The sequence below is a fragment of the Hydra vulgaris genome, chromosome 03 (assembly GCF_038396675.1).
Source record: "Hydra vulgaris chromosome 03, alternate assembly HydraT2T_AEP".
Classification (NCBI taxonomy): domain Eukaryota; kingdom Metazoa; phylum Cnidaria; class Hydrozoa; order Anthoathecata; family Hydridae; genus Hydra; species Hydra vulgaris.
Window position 1 is genome coordinate 1,413,785 of NC_088922.1, and position 21,228 is coordinate 1,435,012.

Here is a 21,228-nt window from a genome sequence, read left to right on the forward strand (position 1 = left end):
ACAAGTCAAGTTTGATTTAAAATGTGTCCCTGGTATTATCAAATTTAATTTATTTCTTCAAAAAAATTTTTTTTTAACTATTAAATCTAATTTGTTTCTTCAAAAGAGAGATTTTATATTTTTTAACATCTGCATGGCTACACTGAAGCCATAATAATTTAAGAAGTTCAATTTTTTTGAATGTTATTTAACTTCCCAAGATCGAGTGGTTCATTACAGTCAAGGAGACTACTTAATTTATAGTTAAGTCTTATAAACTAGTTTGTTTTGTTTCACTGCGTTTTAGTATCTTTTTTTACATAAGAACCACAACTAGAGTTATATTTTTGTGATGGCATATTGAAGTTTATGCCATTTAAACTTGAACCAATATTAAAAGGTAAAGCTAACACTCTAAACTTTTATTTAAGTCTTGTGTTAAACCCTTTCAGATATTTTCAAAAAACAACAAATAAATGACATCAGGTGAAAAATAAATTTTAACATATAAAATAAGCTGTGTTTACTATCAAAATTTTTACTGATATTGCAGTGTGCAACTGCTAACACCAGTTGATGAAAGCTGTTACTGTTCAATTAATACTGTTATTTACTGTGCAATTTTTGACACCAGTAGTTATGGATATACCTTATCATTTTTGTTATATAAAATACATAGAAATATACTTAACAAGGATTATAATTTTTAAAATTACTTTTTTTTTTTTTGTAAAAATAAAAAAAAAATTAATTTTATGAAAAATTATATATATTTTTGCATAGTAAATGCTATGAGCCAGCTTACCCCTTGAAAATTTTGCCAACTTACCCCAAAAGCTTTTTTTTCAATAAACGATCCTGAAAAATGGCAACTATTAAAAAAAATAGTAAACCAATTGTGACTGAAATTTTTACAATAGTTTTTTTTCATACGACTCATTATTTTCTTTGTAAAGTAAAAAGGAAGCGATGTTGCAAAAGTAGCATTTTTGTCCAAAAAGTGCAGAAATCCTAATATCTCCCATGCGCATGCGCAAATCCTAACAATACTATAGTGAATGATGACATGATCAGTAAGGAAAGTTCTGTGCAATGTTTGTCACTTTCTGATGAAAGGCTCTGAAGATAAATGCAGTTTATCAACTTACCTCTGCTGCCAGCTAGCCCCGCTCTCCCCTACATTGTCATAAGCCTGTTGAAAACTTGTTGAAGGAAAAAATAATATAATTGCTTTAATAAAGTCAAGGTTATATATTGTTTACATTTTTTTTTACACTTATTTTCATGCTTTTATGAATTACAGGGCTCGAAATAACTAACTTTTTTGTGCTGGACAATTTGTCCAATAAAAACACAAGTATGGTGGACATGTCCGATAAAACCTAAAGAAATGCAACCGAACGACATTCCTGACCATGCTTAAAATATTTTGTCTTTACAACTTTCGCAAGTTGTAAAGACAAAGTATTTAAAGCATACTATGCAAAATGCTTTGTAAATTATTATAAATTATAGATATATTAAACACCTAAATTATTAAATTTAATTATTACTTCATTAAATAAAGTAACAAATTAATTCTAATGATTGTTTACAATAGATCTGTTCCCAGTCCAGTTACCGTAAACTTATTGCATTGCATTCTGGTATCGCTTAAGGGGTGATATTGATTGTTTATACTTTTATTAAAAGCTTTTGACTGTAAATTCTTTTCAAATAATGTCTCTGCTTTATTATTCAAATGGTTTAGAAGAAAATAAATTTGATGAAAATTAGTGTGCTAGTAATGGAAATTTAGCTTTAGTTTTTAAAGCAAAGAAATGTTCTTTCAAACAAATTACAGACGCTGACTAAAGATGACTTTTTAAAATGGAATATATTTGACCTACAGAACTTTTTATCAAAAAGATTAATTAATCAAACCAGAAATAAAGCAACTTTACCAGAGAATGCTAACTATGCTTATTGCCTGAACTTGCAAGTTCAAGTGCAAAGTGCTCAGGATGAAGAAAATGAATTTTAAAATGACAAGTTGAATTATCAAAATTAATTTTAGACCCAAGATCATTAACTTATGGTTGGGTTATTGGTCCTTTGCTATTCCCTGATGTAACATACGCAGAAGTTCAGTTATATTTAGACAAAAGAAATGCTAGAAAAACTTTTAGAGGTGGCAAAAGTTTATTTAAATCAGACCATCTTTCCAATATACGGTATCACAATATCAACTCTGACTCTAAATATTGCTATAATGCAGCTTATTGTTTACCTGAACAAAAAAGCAATAAACCTGTTTATAATGTTTGTTATTAACAAAAAGCATGTTTGTTATTAACAAAAAGCATGTTTGTTAAAGTTTATTTTAAAGTAATATGATTTTGCTAAAATAAATTTTTTGGTTTTATGTCAGTCTGAATAACTAACTTTATTTTATTGATAAATAAATATTATTTCAATAAAACATGTACATCGAAACCTCTTGAATGGCTCAAACCATCAAAAAAAGTTCAAAAACTATATGGACCATCAATCCTAAGTGAAATTGAAATAGTAAAACCTCTATTAAAAGATACCTTAGTGTTTACAAGACAAAAACATTCAAATTGTTTAAATTTTGATCCACAAGCCGCAAATCAACGAGATGTTTCCATGACATGGGAAGATGTAGATTCTTTTGCATAAATAACAAATTGTAATTGTGGATATGTCATGCTTATGCAAACAAAAAATGGTCTTCCTATACCTGATATTTCCAATGTTGCTCAAGAAATGGAAGTTAATACTTTCTTGCATCCATCTCTCCTTAAAACACCTTATGAAGTTGTAACTTATTTAGGTTGTAAGATTACATATAAAGTTTTATTGATGCAGTTAGCTACAAGTTTTGACAAAATTTCTGAACTAGAACACTTAACAAAAAAGCAGTCATGTAATAATGATTAGCATAAACACCGCAAAGACAGAGTCACTGCATCAAAAGTTTATAGTGTTGTTCGTAAAGTAAATGACCTAAAGATTTTATGTCCAGAAAAAATAACATTCATTCTCATTAGCGTATTATGTAAGTCAAGAGTTTTTAAAACGAAAGCTACTTCCTGGGGATTACATCGTGAAAAAGATGTACTCGAAGCATACTTAAAAGAAAATTAAAAAAATCATAGATTTATGAAAGTGACTAAGTGTGGTTTATTTGAAAATAAAGATTTACTAATAGTTAGTGCCTCACCTAATTCCCTTGTTCATTGTGATTGTTGTGGCACAGGAAATGACCTTGGACTCATAGAGGTTTAACAATTCCAGAATTTGTCGCTATCAAAGGCACAATATTAATATTTGAAAAAAATGCAATTGTACTTGGTCCTCAACATTCTTATTATAGTCAAGTGCAGTGTCAAATGGCTTCAACAGATTTTTCATATTGTGATTTGGTTGTTGGAACTTTAAAAGACTTATATAGTTATTGTGTTCATTTTTCAATTGATTTTTGGCAAATTTGTGTTAAAAAAATTGAATATCCCCAATACTGTAGAGTCTGTTTTGAATAAAACTTTACTTAAAGTTTGTGACAATCATAAAATTGACAATAAAATTGATTTTTTCATTTCATAACATTTAATATTATTAAAGGTCAAAATAAGGGCTGTAAACTAAAATTATTTTTGTTAATTAGTTAGTTAATTTTAATTAGTTAGGCATGAAATATTTTAATGTTTTAAAATGTCTTGTAAATTAAATATTATTATTCTTGTAATCAACTAAAGGAGGTGCTAAATTAGTAATAGCTGCAGTTATAATAAAGATATGATCTAGCAAATCAATCATACTCAGTGATGAAGGTGTTTTCAGCAATCAGGGATGTTTAGAAGTTAACTTACTGGTAAACTTCCCTTTGCTTTTAAGAAATGGTTGTATTACTAATTTAACTTTCCTTGCAATTAAAAGATCACTGATATTGAATCCTTTATCCAGCATCTCCTTCATTTAATGTCGAGGTAACCTGATGTTTTGACAATATATTGATCTGAAGATGTGTGTACCACCGTATGCTTGAGATATATAGTCAATCATTCTGGAAGGTGTTATGTTAATAGCTTTTTTTCCAAGTGTTTCGGTTTTTGTAACTTGGTTATCTTTGAGCTTGTGCTTTGGCATTACTTGGTTGCTCATCTGTGCAGTCTAGTATTGAGACCATATCACCTCTAAAAGGCTTAAAACATTCTGGGTAATAAGTTTTATTTTACTCCCGAGTAAATGGCTGAATAAATATTTTAAATTTAAGTGCTAAAAAAGGAATCCAAGTACTTAGAGTGCAAGAAACAGTAGCTTTTGAAAGACCAAAACGTGAGTCTTCATGGCTACACCCCATTCAAATCTTCATTAAAGTCAAAAGCATAAGATCTTTACCTATCATTTGCTTCAATGGACCAAACATTTTCATGGTGGTTGATTCATTGTTTAGTGTGCTGTTTGAATAAGAGTCATGGCAGTTTGTGAGAAATGGAACTTTATGTTGAAAGCGCTTGTATAACTAATCATACATTAAACCTGTTTGTATACCCGTCATACTTTTTAGTAATGTATCATTTTACTTATTTCAGAATAGGATAATCTTTGCGGCTTTTTAATTTTTTCTTTAAGCCAATAAAGAAATCTTCATTAAGATTTTTTATTGTTTTATGTGCCGAGTCTAGTTGGTTAAATAAATTGATATATCTTGCTTTTTACGCAAATAAATATCTTGCTTTTTACGTAAAAGTAAACAAATATCTTGTTGAAACATCCTGCAATGAGCTTTCTGCATCAGTAACACAATAATTATGAAAATCATTTGTCTCAGTAGTCCATGTACATACTTCCTGTTCAACATTATCAAAGTTAATAGTGCTGACATAATAGGATGATCTATTGAGTTTTTTCAAATTTTTTTTTGGTGGCTCTTATATAGTCGGTGGTTTACGTTTAACTCTATCATTTGTTTTGTATCCTTAAATGTATAAAGTTGGTACATTGCATTCTGTATTGTAATAACCTGCAGGAAATTGGTTAGAACAGACTTTACTAGATCCTACAAAAGCAACAAAATTGGTGTTTTTGCCATTTCTATCCGCAACAGTTCTATTTATGGATTTGGTCCATAATTTTGCATCTTCAAGATTTTTGGAAGAATGCCTTCTCAGTATGTCTGCATGACTTTTGATAACAAATAAAAAATAATGAGCTTTGAAAAACACTTTTACAACTTTCTGCTTAATTATGTTAGTGATACAAAATCACAATCATTTAACACAACAAAATTTACTGTAAGTATCGTAGTATAATAGTTAGAAAACTGATAATTGTATATATTTACTCATGATTGATGATTCATGATCAATGACAAACATTACAAATAATGAACATTGTCATTTTGAATAAACTTTGAAAATTTATAGTGTATTTTTTTTATAAAACCTATACATTGCTACAATGTTTTAAAAACAAAACATTTTATACAACTTTAATTAACATTTATTTATAAGTTTTTTATTTTAACATGTGTTATTATTCATAATGCCACATAATTTGTTCTCCTTATTATAATATGCTAAGCTTACTTTTCTTCATCCTTTCTCCGATAGTTACGGCATCCAAAAACGGCACAATAATCTCCATTAATCTTTTTTTTTTACTAAAAGCTAACATTTGAATTTACTTAAATTTTTATAATAAGTAACAAAAGTTGTTTTTATCTCAGCATTTGCTATAAAAGCACTGTTTAAAATTTCCCCTTAGGAAGATCCAGAATGCATTGTGGCAAAAAGCATGCGGTTCCACTAGGAACACAGATCTATTAACCTATTTTATTTGATATATCAAAGAATATTGTAGGTAATTACATTTATATAAATGTGTATTTTTTTATAAATCTTTTCAAACTTTGTATGATTACTTTTATAAACACTTATTTTTAAATTACTATGTATAATTATTTTTATAAACACTTTTCATAATTAATAATCTAATAAAAAGCACTGGTTTCTATAAGCATCCAAAAAACTATTGCGTTAATTTTTTTCAACGCAACAGTTTTTTTAATGCTTATAGAAACCAAAAAACCATCGAATGAACAATAATATAAATACTGAAAAAAAATTTTTAATAATCAATTGCAATTAATTTAATAATAATAAATAAAATTTTAATATTAATGATAAAAACCGGGCTGCTTAATTCAGAAAAATTTAATGCTTTGGCGTCTTTTAAAAAATGAATTAGCTCAAAAAAATGACGTATTTTATTAATGTGTTTTCAACTTCATTTTCTGTTGTTAATAAAAAATAAAAAGTTTAAAAAATAAAGTTTATATACAATACTCAATTTATTAATAGTTTTGGAACAACTAAAATACTTATAAAATAAATCCACAAAAAATATGGGTCGGTCAAAATGACTAATAGATGTTGTTTATTACCGGACAAGTGCTGGACAATGTCTGATGTCCGACATCTACTTTGAGCCCTGAAATTATATTAACTGTATTTAATTTTTTTTTGAAATTATCTACTCGAATGTTGTATTAAAAATATCCACAAATTGTTTTGGCTTGTCCATTATGTCATTTTTTGGCAATTGTTATACCCATCTCTTTCTTGTCATTAATTGTAAAGTTATTATATGTTTGTATAGTGATAAGGAGATACAATTCTTGTTTTTTCGGTTTTTTTGTTTTGTTTTGATTGTTAGTTTCCAATCATTGTTTTGGCTTGTCCATTATGTCATTTTTTGGCAATTGTTATACCCATCTCTTTCTTGTCATTAATTGTAAAGTTATTATATGTTTGTATAGTGATAAGGAGATACAATTCTTGTTTTTTCGGTTTTTTTGTTTTGTTTTGATTGTTAGTTTCCAATCATGCACCTTGAAGTTAACAATTTATTGTTTAGCTTATTGATGTACCAACACAGATTTCCGTTATCAAGTCGATTCCAAGTTATTGATCTTGATCCTTTTGGTTCCCCTAGTCAATTTCTTGATGGTGCTGTGCAGGCTATAGACGAAGGTGGACTGCTCTGTGTTACTTGTACAGATATGGCTGGTTTATGTGGAAATCATGGTGAAGCAGCATATGCAAAATATGGTTGCATGCCATTAAAGTCAAAATATTGTCATGAAATGGTTAGTTTTACTTAATTGTAAATGATAATTTTAACAAAATTTAATTAAATTTTTGTAATTTTATATTTAACTTTTTTTAACTTAATATAAGTATTAAATTAAATATTTTTGTATAGGCATTGCGAATTGTACTGTCATGCATAGACTCACATGCTAATCGTTATAAGCGATACATTGAGCCTTTACTGTCTTTAAGTGTAGATTTCTACTTAAGAATCTTTGTTCGTGTTTTCTCAAGTCCATCTGAAGTTAAACGCTCTGCAAGTAAGCGATCTTATGTATTCCATTGTTCTGGTTGTGAAACATTTCATCTCCAGCCAGGTAAATAGTTATATTTATGAATAATTTTTTAAATTTTAATTTAAAATTGTATAGCAATATAAAACAAATGTTACAGCAGTATAAAACAAATGTTTGAATATGTTTATGAAATATTTTATAAAAATGTTTATATGTTATCAGAAACAGTGGAGAATGCTATAGAAATTTTTAACAACTTAAAATCATTAATTGTAAATATAATTTATTTTCTTCATTAAATTATCTAACTAATGATATTAACAAAAGTTTTGAGAATTTTTTTTCGCACTGTGGCATGTTAAAGGTAGTTATATTGTTTCGAGATATGAACAATAATACCAATGTTTTAATTTTATGATAAAAAACAAGTGTCATTATAGCAACATTTTTTCTCAGCAATATGCTATTCTTTCCCAACTTTTATCTCAGCATTATGTTATTCTGATTTAATCAAATAAATTAAAGGATTTGTTTTTGATGACCACATTTGAAATTTTCTTATATAAATTTCATTTAACATCTCACAATTAAATTAAAGAACTCTTAAAGTGATCCTAATATGGTTTAAAAGTTGTGTTTATGTGGTAATGAAACACTACAAAAAAAATTTTTTTTTTGAAATGAATTATTTAAACTTACCCAAAAATTTATTCTATTTTTTGTTAAAAAATAGTTAATGGAAAACTTAATTTATTATTCAAATAAAAAAATTGTGTCAATGGAGTAATATTTTTTTGGCATATCTAAGGAAATTTTTGTATATATTTTGTATATACAGTGCAAATAAAGGTGCAAACCATAATATAAATGTTATGTCCGCTTACTTTAATTGGGGAAATAAAAAAAAATAAAAAAAGGCCCTTAAATTATTCCCCTAAAAAAGTAACTCTTTTTTTGGGGAATATAAGTAAATAGTCCTTCTTTTGGATTTCAGTACACAATGGAAATAATGAAAAAAAATGTCCACCAAAAATAGTTTGCATTTTCGAAACCACAACAAACAACTTTAAACAACTTTAATCTAAGTTTTGAAAGTATTCTGTCAACGTCTTTCAAAAAAAAGGGGGTTAATGGGCAGGTCATAGATTTTTGGTGTTCAAGATAGGTAACTTCCAGAGATGGTGCAAAATTTAAATATTGATACTGGTATCAAATAAGAATGTTTTACAAAAAATTACAGTGATAGAAGTCTGGGAACAATATACACCTGAAAAATCTGGACCCACTGTCCCAGATATGGAAGTAAGAAAAAAATAACTTTTTTTTTGTATTATCTTAAAATCGATTGAAATCATCGGAAAAATTAATCAATCTAAATAAATTTCTTGTTTAAAAATACCAACCAAGTAAAGTTTAAAACCTTATCTATTTGAATGAGTTGTCAACTTTGCGAGGTCATAACTTTTGAATATATTTTTACTAAATGAGAATTTTATAGATGACTTTTAGTGCATTCATAATGGTAGAGTTTTATTTTTAACCCCCTTTCCTAACAAATTTTGTACCTTTGGGCCCTAATTTGAGGATAATATTGTTCCCAAACTCTGATCACTGTGAATTTTTTTTTTTTATATAAAAAAAAAATTATAATTTGTATTAGTGTGAAAGTAAGTATCTGGAGGTTACTTATCTTAACAATTTCGGGAGTTGTTTGTGACAATCGCTATAAGCAGACTTTGCGAATAGTCTTTTAGGCTACTAGAAACTTTTTATCTACTCTCCCAAAACTGTTTAAAATCATAATGAACAGATTCAGAAGCCTGTTCAGACCAAAAATCCAATCCTTTATTTGGATTGGAATTTGACATAAGTGAAAGAAATTCACATGTATGCATGATAAGAGCTTGCACACTCATAGACCATGTTTAACAAAAGTATCTTTATAGTTGTTAATGGTTGACTCATATTAAGTTAACAAACTAGAGACAAGACATGCAATATTAATAGATTTTAAACATTTGAAGAAATTAACTATATATTTTTCCGGTTTTATTAGTTCTTCTAACACATGATTATTTTTTAGCATTTTCAAACATTCTCCACCTTTAAATTGACCACCATGCAGCTTAGGCCTTTGAAAACCTAAAATTTGGTTTCACTGGTTTGCCAATAAAGCGGCATGCATAGATTGTAAATATTTTTCAAGATTATCATAAGTTCTGTTTGTATTTCTACAAAGTAGATGAAGTTGAACTAGTGGAAGATTAACGCAATTAATAAGGTTTTTTATTTTTAATGGAAGATTAACGCAATAAATTGGGTTTTTTTTTTTAGTCTTTAGAGGCGGCTTTGTAAACATTAGCAAACAGATACTTCCTAGAGTTTTTAGCTCACCATAATTTTTGAAATCTTGCATTTTTTTTTTGCTAATGCCAAAAGCAAGGATGTGTTTATGCTGCACTTTTATTTCAAAAAAATATATTGGCCAATTTCATATCAAAGCACAAAAGCATTTCATTTAGCTTTAAGATAGTGATAATTTTCTCAAGATTTGAATGAGATTCAGCCACAATTTCTGTTAAGCCAATAATAAACAATTTGTTTATGCCACCAGCTTTGTATTTTTTATTACCTTTTTCTCCCTCATAGCTAAACTTTTTTTTTTGACATTACATTCTGTCACTTTTTCTATAATATTTAAACAAACTTTTAAAAATCCGCCTCCAATGTCAATGCCCACCTTTAAAATGTAATCTTTTGACAATTTTCTCTCCTTTATTTCTGTCTCAACAAGTCCTTTAATGTTTTTGCAATAAACCATAAAATAAACTGGAATTTTTTTCAAAAATTATTTCTTTTGCATCAAAATAATTATTTAAAAATCTATATTCTTCGCTTAATTTTTATTTGACAGTGCTTTAAAATAAGTCTCTTTCCTTCCAGCTTCTGAATATGCTAAGAACTTTGGCTCCCTGTGTATTACTAAATCCAAAAATGTTTTTAAATTTGTTTATTTTCGAAATTAGGATTTTTTCAACTGGAAAAAGTGCTTTTGAAGTGCTTTTCGATTTTTCAGTAGCAATGGCTTTACCTTTGGCTTCAACCTTGATTTTTGTTCCCTCCTCCTCAAATTTTTTTTTATCACCTTTGAACATTGAAGTTTGGTACCTTGTCTATCTTAATATCAAAAGAAATTTGCATCCATGTTTTCAGTTTTTATATTTCAAATACTTAATATAAATTTCTAAATTTAAAGTTTGAATTATTAAATCAAGAATAAAGAGTTTGCCCTATCTATGTCATGTTCTTCTGTTTAATTTTTTCTTCTCGTTGTGAGAGTGCAAGGGTAGGGTAATCCTCTTTTGATGACAACCCTACACCTTTTGCATATCTTTATTGTTTCAGTTGATGATGCCTTTAGTCTTTCCAACTTGATTCTCCCTATATTTTTAGATGTTGATCCTGGAGTAATTGTAGTTTGAGATGTCACAAACACATAATGATTCTGTTTAGAGACTAATCATTCTATGTTTGTGACATCCTTATTCTTAAAAGGTATTGAATTGATTGATTGATTAGATTGGTTTCTGGTAAGTATACTTACTTTGACTTTTGAGAAATCATAGGGTTTACTCAGAATAATGTTTGTATCTCCTTTTTCAAGTCTTTCCAATGCTTTTTTACATTTAGTACAAATGCCATTAGGAAAGTTTTCATTGTCAAAAGTCAAATGATTTTAAAAAGAACTTATGTATTCTGCTCAATGTCGCACTTCCTTAGTTTCTATTATTCCTGTTCCTTCTGAAAAACAAATTAGACATACTAAGGCTCTATTATCTTTATGAGATTTTTTAATGTTTGGCATTTTGAAACGATATGAGCAATACTAATCAATTTTTTAAAATGTTTTTTTTTTAACTACTACAATACTACTTCATAGTATTTATTAATAACTATTTTGCAGTATACCACAAGGAAGTATACAAAACAGTGGAATTTTCTTTATACATTTAACAGTTGTTGTAAATGTTTTTTACTGTAATTAAGGCATTATTTAAAATTAGCCATAAAATTAAGGCCCCAAGGTCCAAATATTTGTTAGGGAAAAGTGCAATAATAGCACTTAAAAAAAAAACATTATGAACTCGACTAAAATTCATTTGTAAAATTCTCATTGTTGATTTTTATTTTTTTTTAAAAATTTCAACACTCAAAATTTATGACCTTGTAAAGTTGACAACCCCCTCAAATAGATAGGGTTTTAAACTTTTCTTGGTCGCCATTTTTAAACAACAAGAAATTTTTTTAGATTTAATCATTTTCCCAATGAATTTCGATTTTAAGATCATTTTAGGTTGTTTTTTTCTTCTCTCCACATTGGGGACAGTGGATCCTGATTTTTTGGTGTATATTGTTCCCAGGCTATCACTCTAATTTTTTGTGAAACATTCTTATTTGATACCAATATCAATATTACAAAATTTAAGTTTTGCACCATCTCAGGAATTTACCTATCTTGAACACTGTTCATTTCCTTTTCTTTTTTTTGAAAGGCATTGACAGAATACTTTCAAAACTTAGATTAAAGTTGTTCAAAGTATTGTGGTTTCGAAAATGCAAACCATTTTTTCTTAAATAAATCATTTTCACTACAGTGTGAGTAACGATACTTCAAGCAAACTTTACAAGGAAAAGCATGTGTTCGCATGCCTTATAAGACCACATGTTTTTTGCAAATTTTGAAAATCTGAGTGTTTAAAAAATGCACTGAATAAACAAATGTAAACTTAAACTAAAATTAAAAATAAAGAAAACATAACTGAAAAGAGAAATTAAAATTAAAAAAAGAATACAAAACTAAACTAAAAAAATAAAAATCTTTAAGGGTTCCCAAACCTCCAAGACATGTGTTCATATTAAAGAGAATGAAAAAAAAAATGTTTGGGTTGAATTTTTTTGATTAAAACAAAAGAATAAACGCATACCAAGAAAAACTAACTTTTTTATTTTAGTCGAAGCTCACCTTCTCCGTTTTGTTGTAGGCCTAAAAGTCATTGCTTTATCTGAAAGTAGAAAATGAATGCTATCAATAGTTTACAATATTACTTTTATTTATGCAAATTATTTCTAGTGCACTCTTAAGCCTTTGTTTTTTTTTAATTATTTATTTTGTCTAATTATTTCTAGTCAACACTTAGCTAAAGAAAGATGATTAAATATGCGAGAATGCAAGCTTTTTTGTAAAAAATAGCAACAGGTAACTCAAATTGCAGTGGGCGACCAACATTAACTAACTGGTCTCAGTCACCCTTCTAGCGGCTGACCAAAAGTCCCAGTGTACATCCCTGATATATATACATATTTATAAATATGTATACATACATACATACATACATACATACATACATACATAGGAACTAATACCGACTTATCGGCTCCTCCTAAAATACCGCTTTATTGAACCAGGAATGATTTTAATATAATTCAATTAAATAAATTTTTTATAAGTTAATACAATAAAGTAAACTTTAATAATGAACTTGTTTCATGTTTTTATAATTTAATACTTGCATTTGTTGCAGGCCGATAAGTTGGCGTAATTAAATTTTTAAAAGCATGATTTTCCCATTATTGTTTCAAAAAACTACGTCGTAATTTTTCAAAAATTGGTACTTACCAGATCAATATTACAAATTTTGATTGATTTAAAATTTTTAAAAGTTTCTTAATATCTTTTATTTGTTAATATTGTTTAAGTATGTTCTTATTATTTATCTGTATAAAGGCCACTCACGTTTTATGAGATGAAAGAAGAAATGACTATATTAATTGAGGAAGGGTGGCATTTGCAGTGCAGTGGGTAGAATACGACCACCACAACCCTCCCAAAAAAGAGGCCATATATACGGCCTTGATTTTAAAATCAATCAAAAGAAACCGATATATTGACCCCAAATTCCGAAAAATCTTCTGCTATATGGTATTGCTTAAAAATTTTATTCAGGGGGTTTGAGGAAGGTTAACAATTTCTGTGTTAAAACTCATTGAAGTGCGGGTAGAGTTGAAAACTCTAAAGGTCTTTGGAGACCCTGACACATAAATATGCCACCCCTCATAATAATTGTTTGAAATTTTGAAAGTTAAAATTGCCTAAAATAAAATCTAAAAGTGAAGTTGTGAATTTATTTTAATCTGTTATTGACAAAATAGGATTTGTATATCAAACCAGATGATGGGACTCTGCTATCGATACAATCAATAAAATTGTGGATAATATACAAATGATGGTATTGTTATATGTATACAAGAGATACCGTAATCGTAACTGCTGGGGGGGGGGGGGACCTAGGCCCCGAATAATATTTAGAATTATTTTTTTTAAATGAGACAATTTATGAAACATATCATATTGTGTTATATAACAAATGAAGTAAAAATATCTTAATTATCAAATAAGAATGATATTTTCTCCATATTCAAAAATGAATACATTGAGCCTGATATTAGTTTTGAGGTAGTTTTATCTAAACCAAAAACAATGAAAAAAACAAACCAATCCAGTAACCAATAAACTGGATTTAGTACCAAGGGTGGATCCATAGAGGGGCGATGCGGGCAATCACACCCCCTCCCCAACCTTAGACATTTTAGTATTTTTTTAATTTTGTAAATCTTTATATTTAACACACTAATTTGTTTAAAAATGGAAGTAAAATAGGGGGGTTGTCTAAATAAAATCGCATTTTTAATAAAATTGTGTGGTGAAAATTTTAAATTGAGTAATTACTTGCTTACTAATTATTATATCACCACCACCCCACCCCACCCCCACCCTCCATTACTATATGTTCTGGAACCATTAAATCGAAAAAATAATAAAATTGCCCTCCCCCATCCTTACTACATGGTCTGGATTTTCCCTCGTTTAGTCCTAGTGTTGTCTCCGTATCTAAAAGTGACTCTAATATTTGATAGAGTGCATCATTAACATACCGAACTGGTTAAGTCAATTATGTAATTGCGTTACAAGGATTGTTTGATTTTAAATAATAACTCTGACTAAATGAAGACTTAAATTAACAACTCTGAATAAAAAATAGCTGATATCACCTGTTTGTACAAAACCATGGCCGAAATTTATGAAACAGAACTCACGACATACAGACTGTTCAAAATTAAGTAAGAGGTCATGATTTAAGTATGTTAGATAAGCAACAACAATAAATCAACCAAAATGTAATATCTTTACAATAGATCTGCAAATTTACAAAACTTGATGACTTTGGAAATAGTAAAAGTTAAATTAGTAAACTTCTTAAAGCAGGGTTTGTCAGGGATATTGTTAAACAAATAACACTCGATCAAATTGATGGTCACGGTATGGTTAAGACGGTTACTGTTTATTGGTTACTGAATAAATAACAACAGCAGTACGGAAACAACTTAGTGATATCAAGCAAGTTATCATCTCCGAGGATAGCAAGCTAGCATAATGTGGGTGCCTAATAGTATTAAAAATAACATTATTCAAAATTATTCCAAAACGGGTCTCAAATCAATTTTCTTTTTTATTTGTATTTTTTTTTAATGTATAATATAAACCTTTTTTGTAGATATTTTCATAAAATACTATGATTATATACTTCATTTGAGACCCAGGTTGACTTACTTTGAAAGAACCTTATTTTAATAATATTACAAATCCGTGTATCTTTAAGGATCTTTAGCTATCCCCCCAAATAAAAATATTATTATATTAAAATAAAATATTAGGCATATAATAAAAATTTATTGTTAAACTAGTTTGAAATAACCTGACTACTCCGCTTTCAATATAACTAATTTTCATATTTTTTTATTTTTAAGTCATTTTTCCACCTTCCAAACACTTTTTTGATAATTTTTCATATAAAATACTTTTATTTTTATAGTCTTCTAATAATATTGTTTTTGAATACTTTAATGCTTGTTATACAGAATGGCTTGGATAAATTGCGTGCTACATCTGCATTAATTTGTCCTTTATTTAATTTCTTATAGGAATCTGTAAACCTCTTACTTGCTTTTCAGGCAACCAAAAACATTTACTTTCTCTAATTGACTTACGTCTCTACTCTGATCCTAAACAATGCACAGTTTCTCATCATTCACCTTCAAGAAATACCGTACTTTGATCTCTTCAAAACAAAACAAAACTCTTATACCAGTTTCTGTATCTATCAGTGGCGGATCCAGGTCATTGTCCTCGGGAGGGCAGGGGAGAGGTAGACCAATCAAAAAAAAAAAAGGTTTCTTGTTTTCTTAGATAAACCACTATTTCATTTGATCATATACAATGTTTATAAGTTAGTTTACTAATAAATATATTGAATGTGTATATAAATCTTTTTTTTTCGTGCGTAAAAATCTAATTTTGCAACATAATTTTATATATATATATATATATATATATTTTAATTTTATCAATGATATTTTGAAGCTTGAAAGTTCCTAGGGGGGTAGGGGTAATTACCCCATTTCCTTCCCCCTCCGTCCTTTGTATTCGCCACTGGTATCTAAAGTCATATTTAGATATTTTTGTGGCTTTTATAATTTATATTTTTATTAATTTTTGTGGTTTATAATTACTCCTATATAATACCAAAGCCACAACAGTCAAGGAGACTTTTTTTTTTCATTTTTATTATCTCTTCAACAACTTTAAAAAAATGAAAAACTAGATAGCTGCACAGAGCAACAATGTAAACGCGGTACATTCAGAAGCGCAAGGCGAGGGCCGCAAATTTTAAGTTTTCAGTGCAAGCGTTTTAAGATTTCTCTACTGCCCAATAATTCGGCTGTGAAATTATGATACCTTATGATTTGACTTTTCTACAGCTTATCGTCATGGATGCCGAGATAGGGAAGTGAATATTTTCTAAAACTTCATAATAATTTTAATAATTTTTCTATTTTTTGAGACTTTCACAGGGCCCAATGTAAAATTCATGATTCTCTCGACGGCCATGCTTATGGTCCAAAAAAAATAATTTTCAGAGTTGCAAATTTCTTCTCCTGAACTCTTGTCAATCACTATTTAACAAGTGCTTAGTAGAGTATTGAATATTTAGAAAAGATACAGGGATTTCAGTTGCTGGTAAAATTCAACTCAATAATTCTCAGCTCATAAACCTTTATTGCAATAAACTATATTTTGCTTCACTTGTTAAAGCTTGTTAGTCTATGGTTTTAAATCTTATTTAGAAAACCTATAAAGAAAAAATAATTGTAAAGTGCCATATACCTACAGTGGGGTGCAAAAAAAAAGCCACACTAATATTTTTTCTTCATTTTAAGTATAAAAGGTATAATCAAGCAAAACAAAAAAAATTGGGTGTGGCAGTAAAAAATTTAGGACAGAAAAGATATGTTAATATATAAACTAATATTTACATAAATAAAATCTTTAAAAAACGGAATAATATGGACACATTTAATATTTTAAAGAACATCTAACAGATGTAGAAATTGGACGAATTATTGAAGCTGCTGACCAAGGAGAGTCTCACAGAACCATTGGAAAGCGTTTTAAACAAGAAAACTCAACTATTAGTAGATTGGTAAAGAAATATAAACACACTGGTAAAACTGAAAGGTCTGCTGGATCTGGGAGAAAGCCTAAAACTGAGATAAAACTAGATTTGAACCTTACTAATATCTCAAAGTGGACAATATCTCGCAGAATAAAAGCATTGGGTGATTTTTTTTCTGGAAAGCAAATTAAAAAACCCTTTGTTAGTGAAATCAATCAAAAAAATGATTAAAGTGGTGCATTGAGCACAGAGATTGGACATGTGAGCAATGGGCTAAAGTTATCTGGAGCGACGAGTCTCCTTTTGTTTTATAATGGTCGATATCACTGTTGGAAATTAATTGGGGAAAAATTCAACCCCCAAACATGCAAGGCAACAATTAAACATGACAAAAAGATTAATGTTTGGGGTTGAATTAGTGCACACAAAGTTGGAAAACTTTACCGGGTGAAGGGCATCATGGACCAGCATATGTATCATAAAATCTTAGTTAATCAGCTTGGACCAAGTATAAAAGAACTTTTTTTCTAATAGTGACTACATCTTTCAACAGGATAACGATCCTAAACATACAGCACAGTTGAATAAAAGATATTTAAAATCTAAATTGATACCTGTTATGTCTTGGCCAGCAAAGTCTCCTGATTTAAATCCAAAAAACTTTTTGTCTATATTGGATAGAAAATTGAAAGATCAAAGAGCAACAAATGAAGATGATTTGTTCCAAATTCTTCTTGTTGGTTGGAATGCTTTGCCAAACGATTATTAAAAAGACTTGTAGATAGTATGGCTTCTAGATGCGCAAAAGTCATAGAAAACAAAGGATGGCCAATTAAGTACTAAAACAGCTAAAACCTAAGAAATACTTTACAAATCCTAATTTCTTTTTATTATATGTAATATACAATGATGTTATAAACATTTTTATCAAAATTGTCCTATATTACTTTTATTATATGAGTCTTACACATTTTTTGTTGCTGTTTTTATAAAAAGAATTAGTGTGGTTTTTTTTTTGCACCCCCTGTACATATGTCAATAATGCATAAAAATTGACACCAAGTAAACTAACGCGTAAAAACTATAATTGATAACTATCGTTTATAAGCGAGGTTCGATAATGCATCAAAATTGTTAGCTTAATAAATAATAGTTTTTACAGCAGTTTTTCTTGACTAAAATCTAAAATGAATAAAGCTTTATGTTAGTTAACCTATGGCCTTCAGCCTCGTTAAGAAGTTTTTTTTTTCGTATGGGGAAAATTGATTGCAAAGTGCCACATACCTACGTGTGTCAGTAATGCATAAAAATTGATGACAAGCAAACTAACGCGTATAAAATATAATAATAACTATCATTTATAAGCATTAAACATATTGTTTATTATTTTAACATAAGGCAATTTTATTAACATATTAACGTAATGTAAAAATACGTAAAAGAAATAGCAATAGATTCTTATGAGTCTAAAAATCTAACTACCTTAACTAAAACATATTTTTCTAACATGTTTCCTTTATCTTTGCAGTGTTAAGAAATTTATATCGGACCTGCATATGGAATGCCATTTTAAATATTGAATCATATGACCCTAGATCATGTAATAGGATTCTTCAATGAAAATTCTAAATGGTCATTTCATTTTACATATTTTTATTTTGAATTAATCAAATAAGTAAATAAATAAAATAAAACAAAAAAGAAAAGGAAAGACAGTTTCTTTTGTTGAACCTTATATAATATTAATCTAATATTTAATAAAATCTGATAATTATAATCAATAACTCTAGTCTAGGATTAATCTAATAAATAACTCTAGTCTAGTAATTAATCTAATAAATAAATCTAGTCTAGGATAAATCTAATAAATAATTCTAGTCTTGAAATTAATCTAATAAATAACTCTAGTCTTGAAATTAATCTGATAAATAACTCTAGTCTAAGAGTTAATCTAATAATTAAATCTCTAAAATTAGAGAACTGAAATTACGGAAACAATTTATTACAAACTACAAACTATTTTCGCTTATTTAAATGTCATTTAAACACTTTAGATAAAATCTTTACTTTACAGTATAGTTAGTATAAAAAGCTACTTTTTGCATTACTTATTCTACTTTACTTTAATTATTTTACATTAATTTTACATTAACAACCATTTACATTAATTTAATTATTTTACATTACTTTAATTATTTTACCCTTACATTCTTAAAATATTGTTTCTAACTTTATCTTTAATTTTTTTTGTCCTCTTTTTTCCAAAATAGGAAAGTTTTTAATTGCTAGTAGGGGTGCACTGATGCCTACTTTTGGCCGATGCCAATGGGTACAGGCCGATGCAGATGCATCAACCCTGAAATCAAATAAGTATTTATTGGATATATGATGGAATTATATACTGGAATGGAAATGCTAGATTCCATTTCAGTGGCAATTAAAACAACATTTTTTAAGTCTTATGTTGATTTTTTTTTTCCGCCTTTTCTCTTATTAATTAGAGCAAATACTTTTAATGAAAAGCTCGTTTTCTAAATGTTAACTTACGTCATTCTGCTTGAATTAAAACGATTTCGTTTTTTTTTTTTATTATTAAGAAAGTTTTTATAAAGTCATTACTTCTAATAATTAGCAAATTTTAAGCAAATGTTTGAACGAAATTAAATTATATAACATTTCTTATATTAAATGTTTATTTATTAAACGCTTTTGATTTTAATCTTTCAATTCTCATTCATTCAAAGTTTATATAAACTTTTATTTTATATTATTATTCATTAATGGTTAATATTTTGAACAATAAAAATTAGGATTTTTTATTATAGTTTGATTTTTTTATTGACTTTTCTTATTGAGTTGATGAAATAAACTTTTACTTATCACTGCCTAATCTGCATCAAAAAGAATGTCCTTATAAATGGTGGGAAAATTACAAAGACACATGTATAAAGAAACATTCTAGTAGCAATAATGTTTTAGGCCTCTCATACCTAGCAAAAAAATATTTAGGAGCTCCGCCTTCTTCTGTATTCAGCGAAAGATTGTTTAGTACTGGGGAAATATTTATGAATTGATACGGTCCCGACTAACTGCAGAACATGGAGAACATCTAGCTTTTGTGAATGCGAATTGGAAATTTTTTGGAGAAATGAAAAAAAAAAAGATTCACAGCTTTATATAACATATTTTATTACTTTTCATAACATTATAAATATTTATATTTCTTTCTAACATAACACAATTTGTTCAATTATGCTTAAAATATGTTATAATTTATGTTTATATTTTTTAAATTTGCAAATCTTGATTTTGAACTTCTCTCTTTTTATAGTTTGGATCCATAAGTTATATAATTAAATAAAATTCAAGAAATTTTCAAAACAATCAGCATCGGTCGATGGTTATCAAGGCTGATGCCGATGCATCAGCTAAATGGTCAATGCATCGGCAGACTGATGCTGATGCATCTGTGCACCCCTAATTGCTAGCAACACCTTGTGCAATTGAGGTATCTTTTTCTGTAAAAAATGAGCTCAAAAAGATTTATTAATTGCTTCATTTTCCTCCTCAGTCCATTTTTCCCATCCTCAGTCCATTTCCCATTTTCCCTTCCTCAGTCCATTTTTCCCATCTTCAGTCCATTTCCCATTTTTCTATAAATTAAGAAACATATTTTAATAAGTTGCAATTTTTAAAAAAGTTTACAATCTTGAAAACTATTTTCATAACATTACATTTAAACTTAGTTGTGATAGCAATTAATAGCTTTTTAATTGGTTTTAACACGTCCTCACAGTTATTTTTCGGTGTGTACTGTTTTCTTTTTTTTATAGACACACATCAAATAAAATAAGAAAACAGAGTATTGCAGCATAAAGTGTTTGTATTCCTTAACACTTTAGCCATGTAATCATTTAAAAACAATAGAAAATTTTTATTGTTAAATATTACCATTAACTATTACCTGACTGTTTACCCATTGAAACACTAACAACATGAGAGTTATTTTCTAAAACTCTATTATTTTCTTAAAAAACATCATCAATCTTCTTGTTCTTTACAGATTTTCCATCATTAATAGCTACAAGAACTTTTGCTACTTTGGTCAGCTCTATAGTAGCGTCTTCCTTTCTATACTAATTCATGTGAACATCTTTAGTATGACCAAAATGATTTGTAGGCCATGTTAATTCAGCATCGTTTATATCTAGTAGCTGCATCATTGTTGTCGAAAGTTTGTGTGTTCTTGTAGGTGTTATGAGTCTTGGCTTTTGAAGATTT

At 28.2% G+C, this 21,228-nt stretch overlaps 1 protein-coding gene across 1 annotated transcript in view; it reads left to right on the forward strand.

Annotated features, from left to right (window-relative positions):
- LOC100201984 (tRNA (guanine(26)-N(2))-dimethyltransferase) overlaps positions 1-21,228 on the forward strand; it is a 74,745-nt gene that overhangs the window by 11,952 nt on the left and 41,565 nt on the right. Inside the window, exons 2-3 of the mRNA XM_065792036.1 lie at positions 6,904-7,135; positions 7,252-7,456. Coding sequence (XP_065648108.1) covers positions 6,904-7,135; positions 7,252-7,456 — 437 coding nt within the window. The remainder of the gene's footprint in view (positions 1-6,903; positions 7,136-7,251; positions 7,457-21,228) is intronic.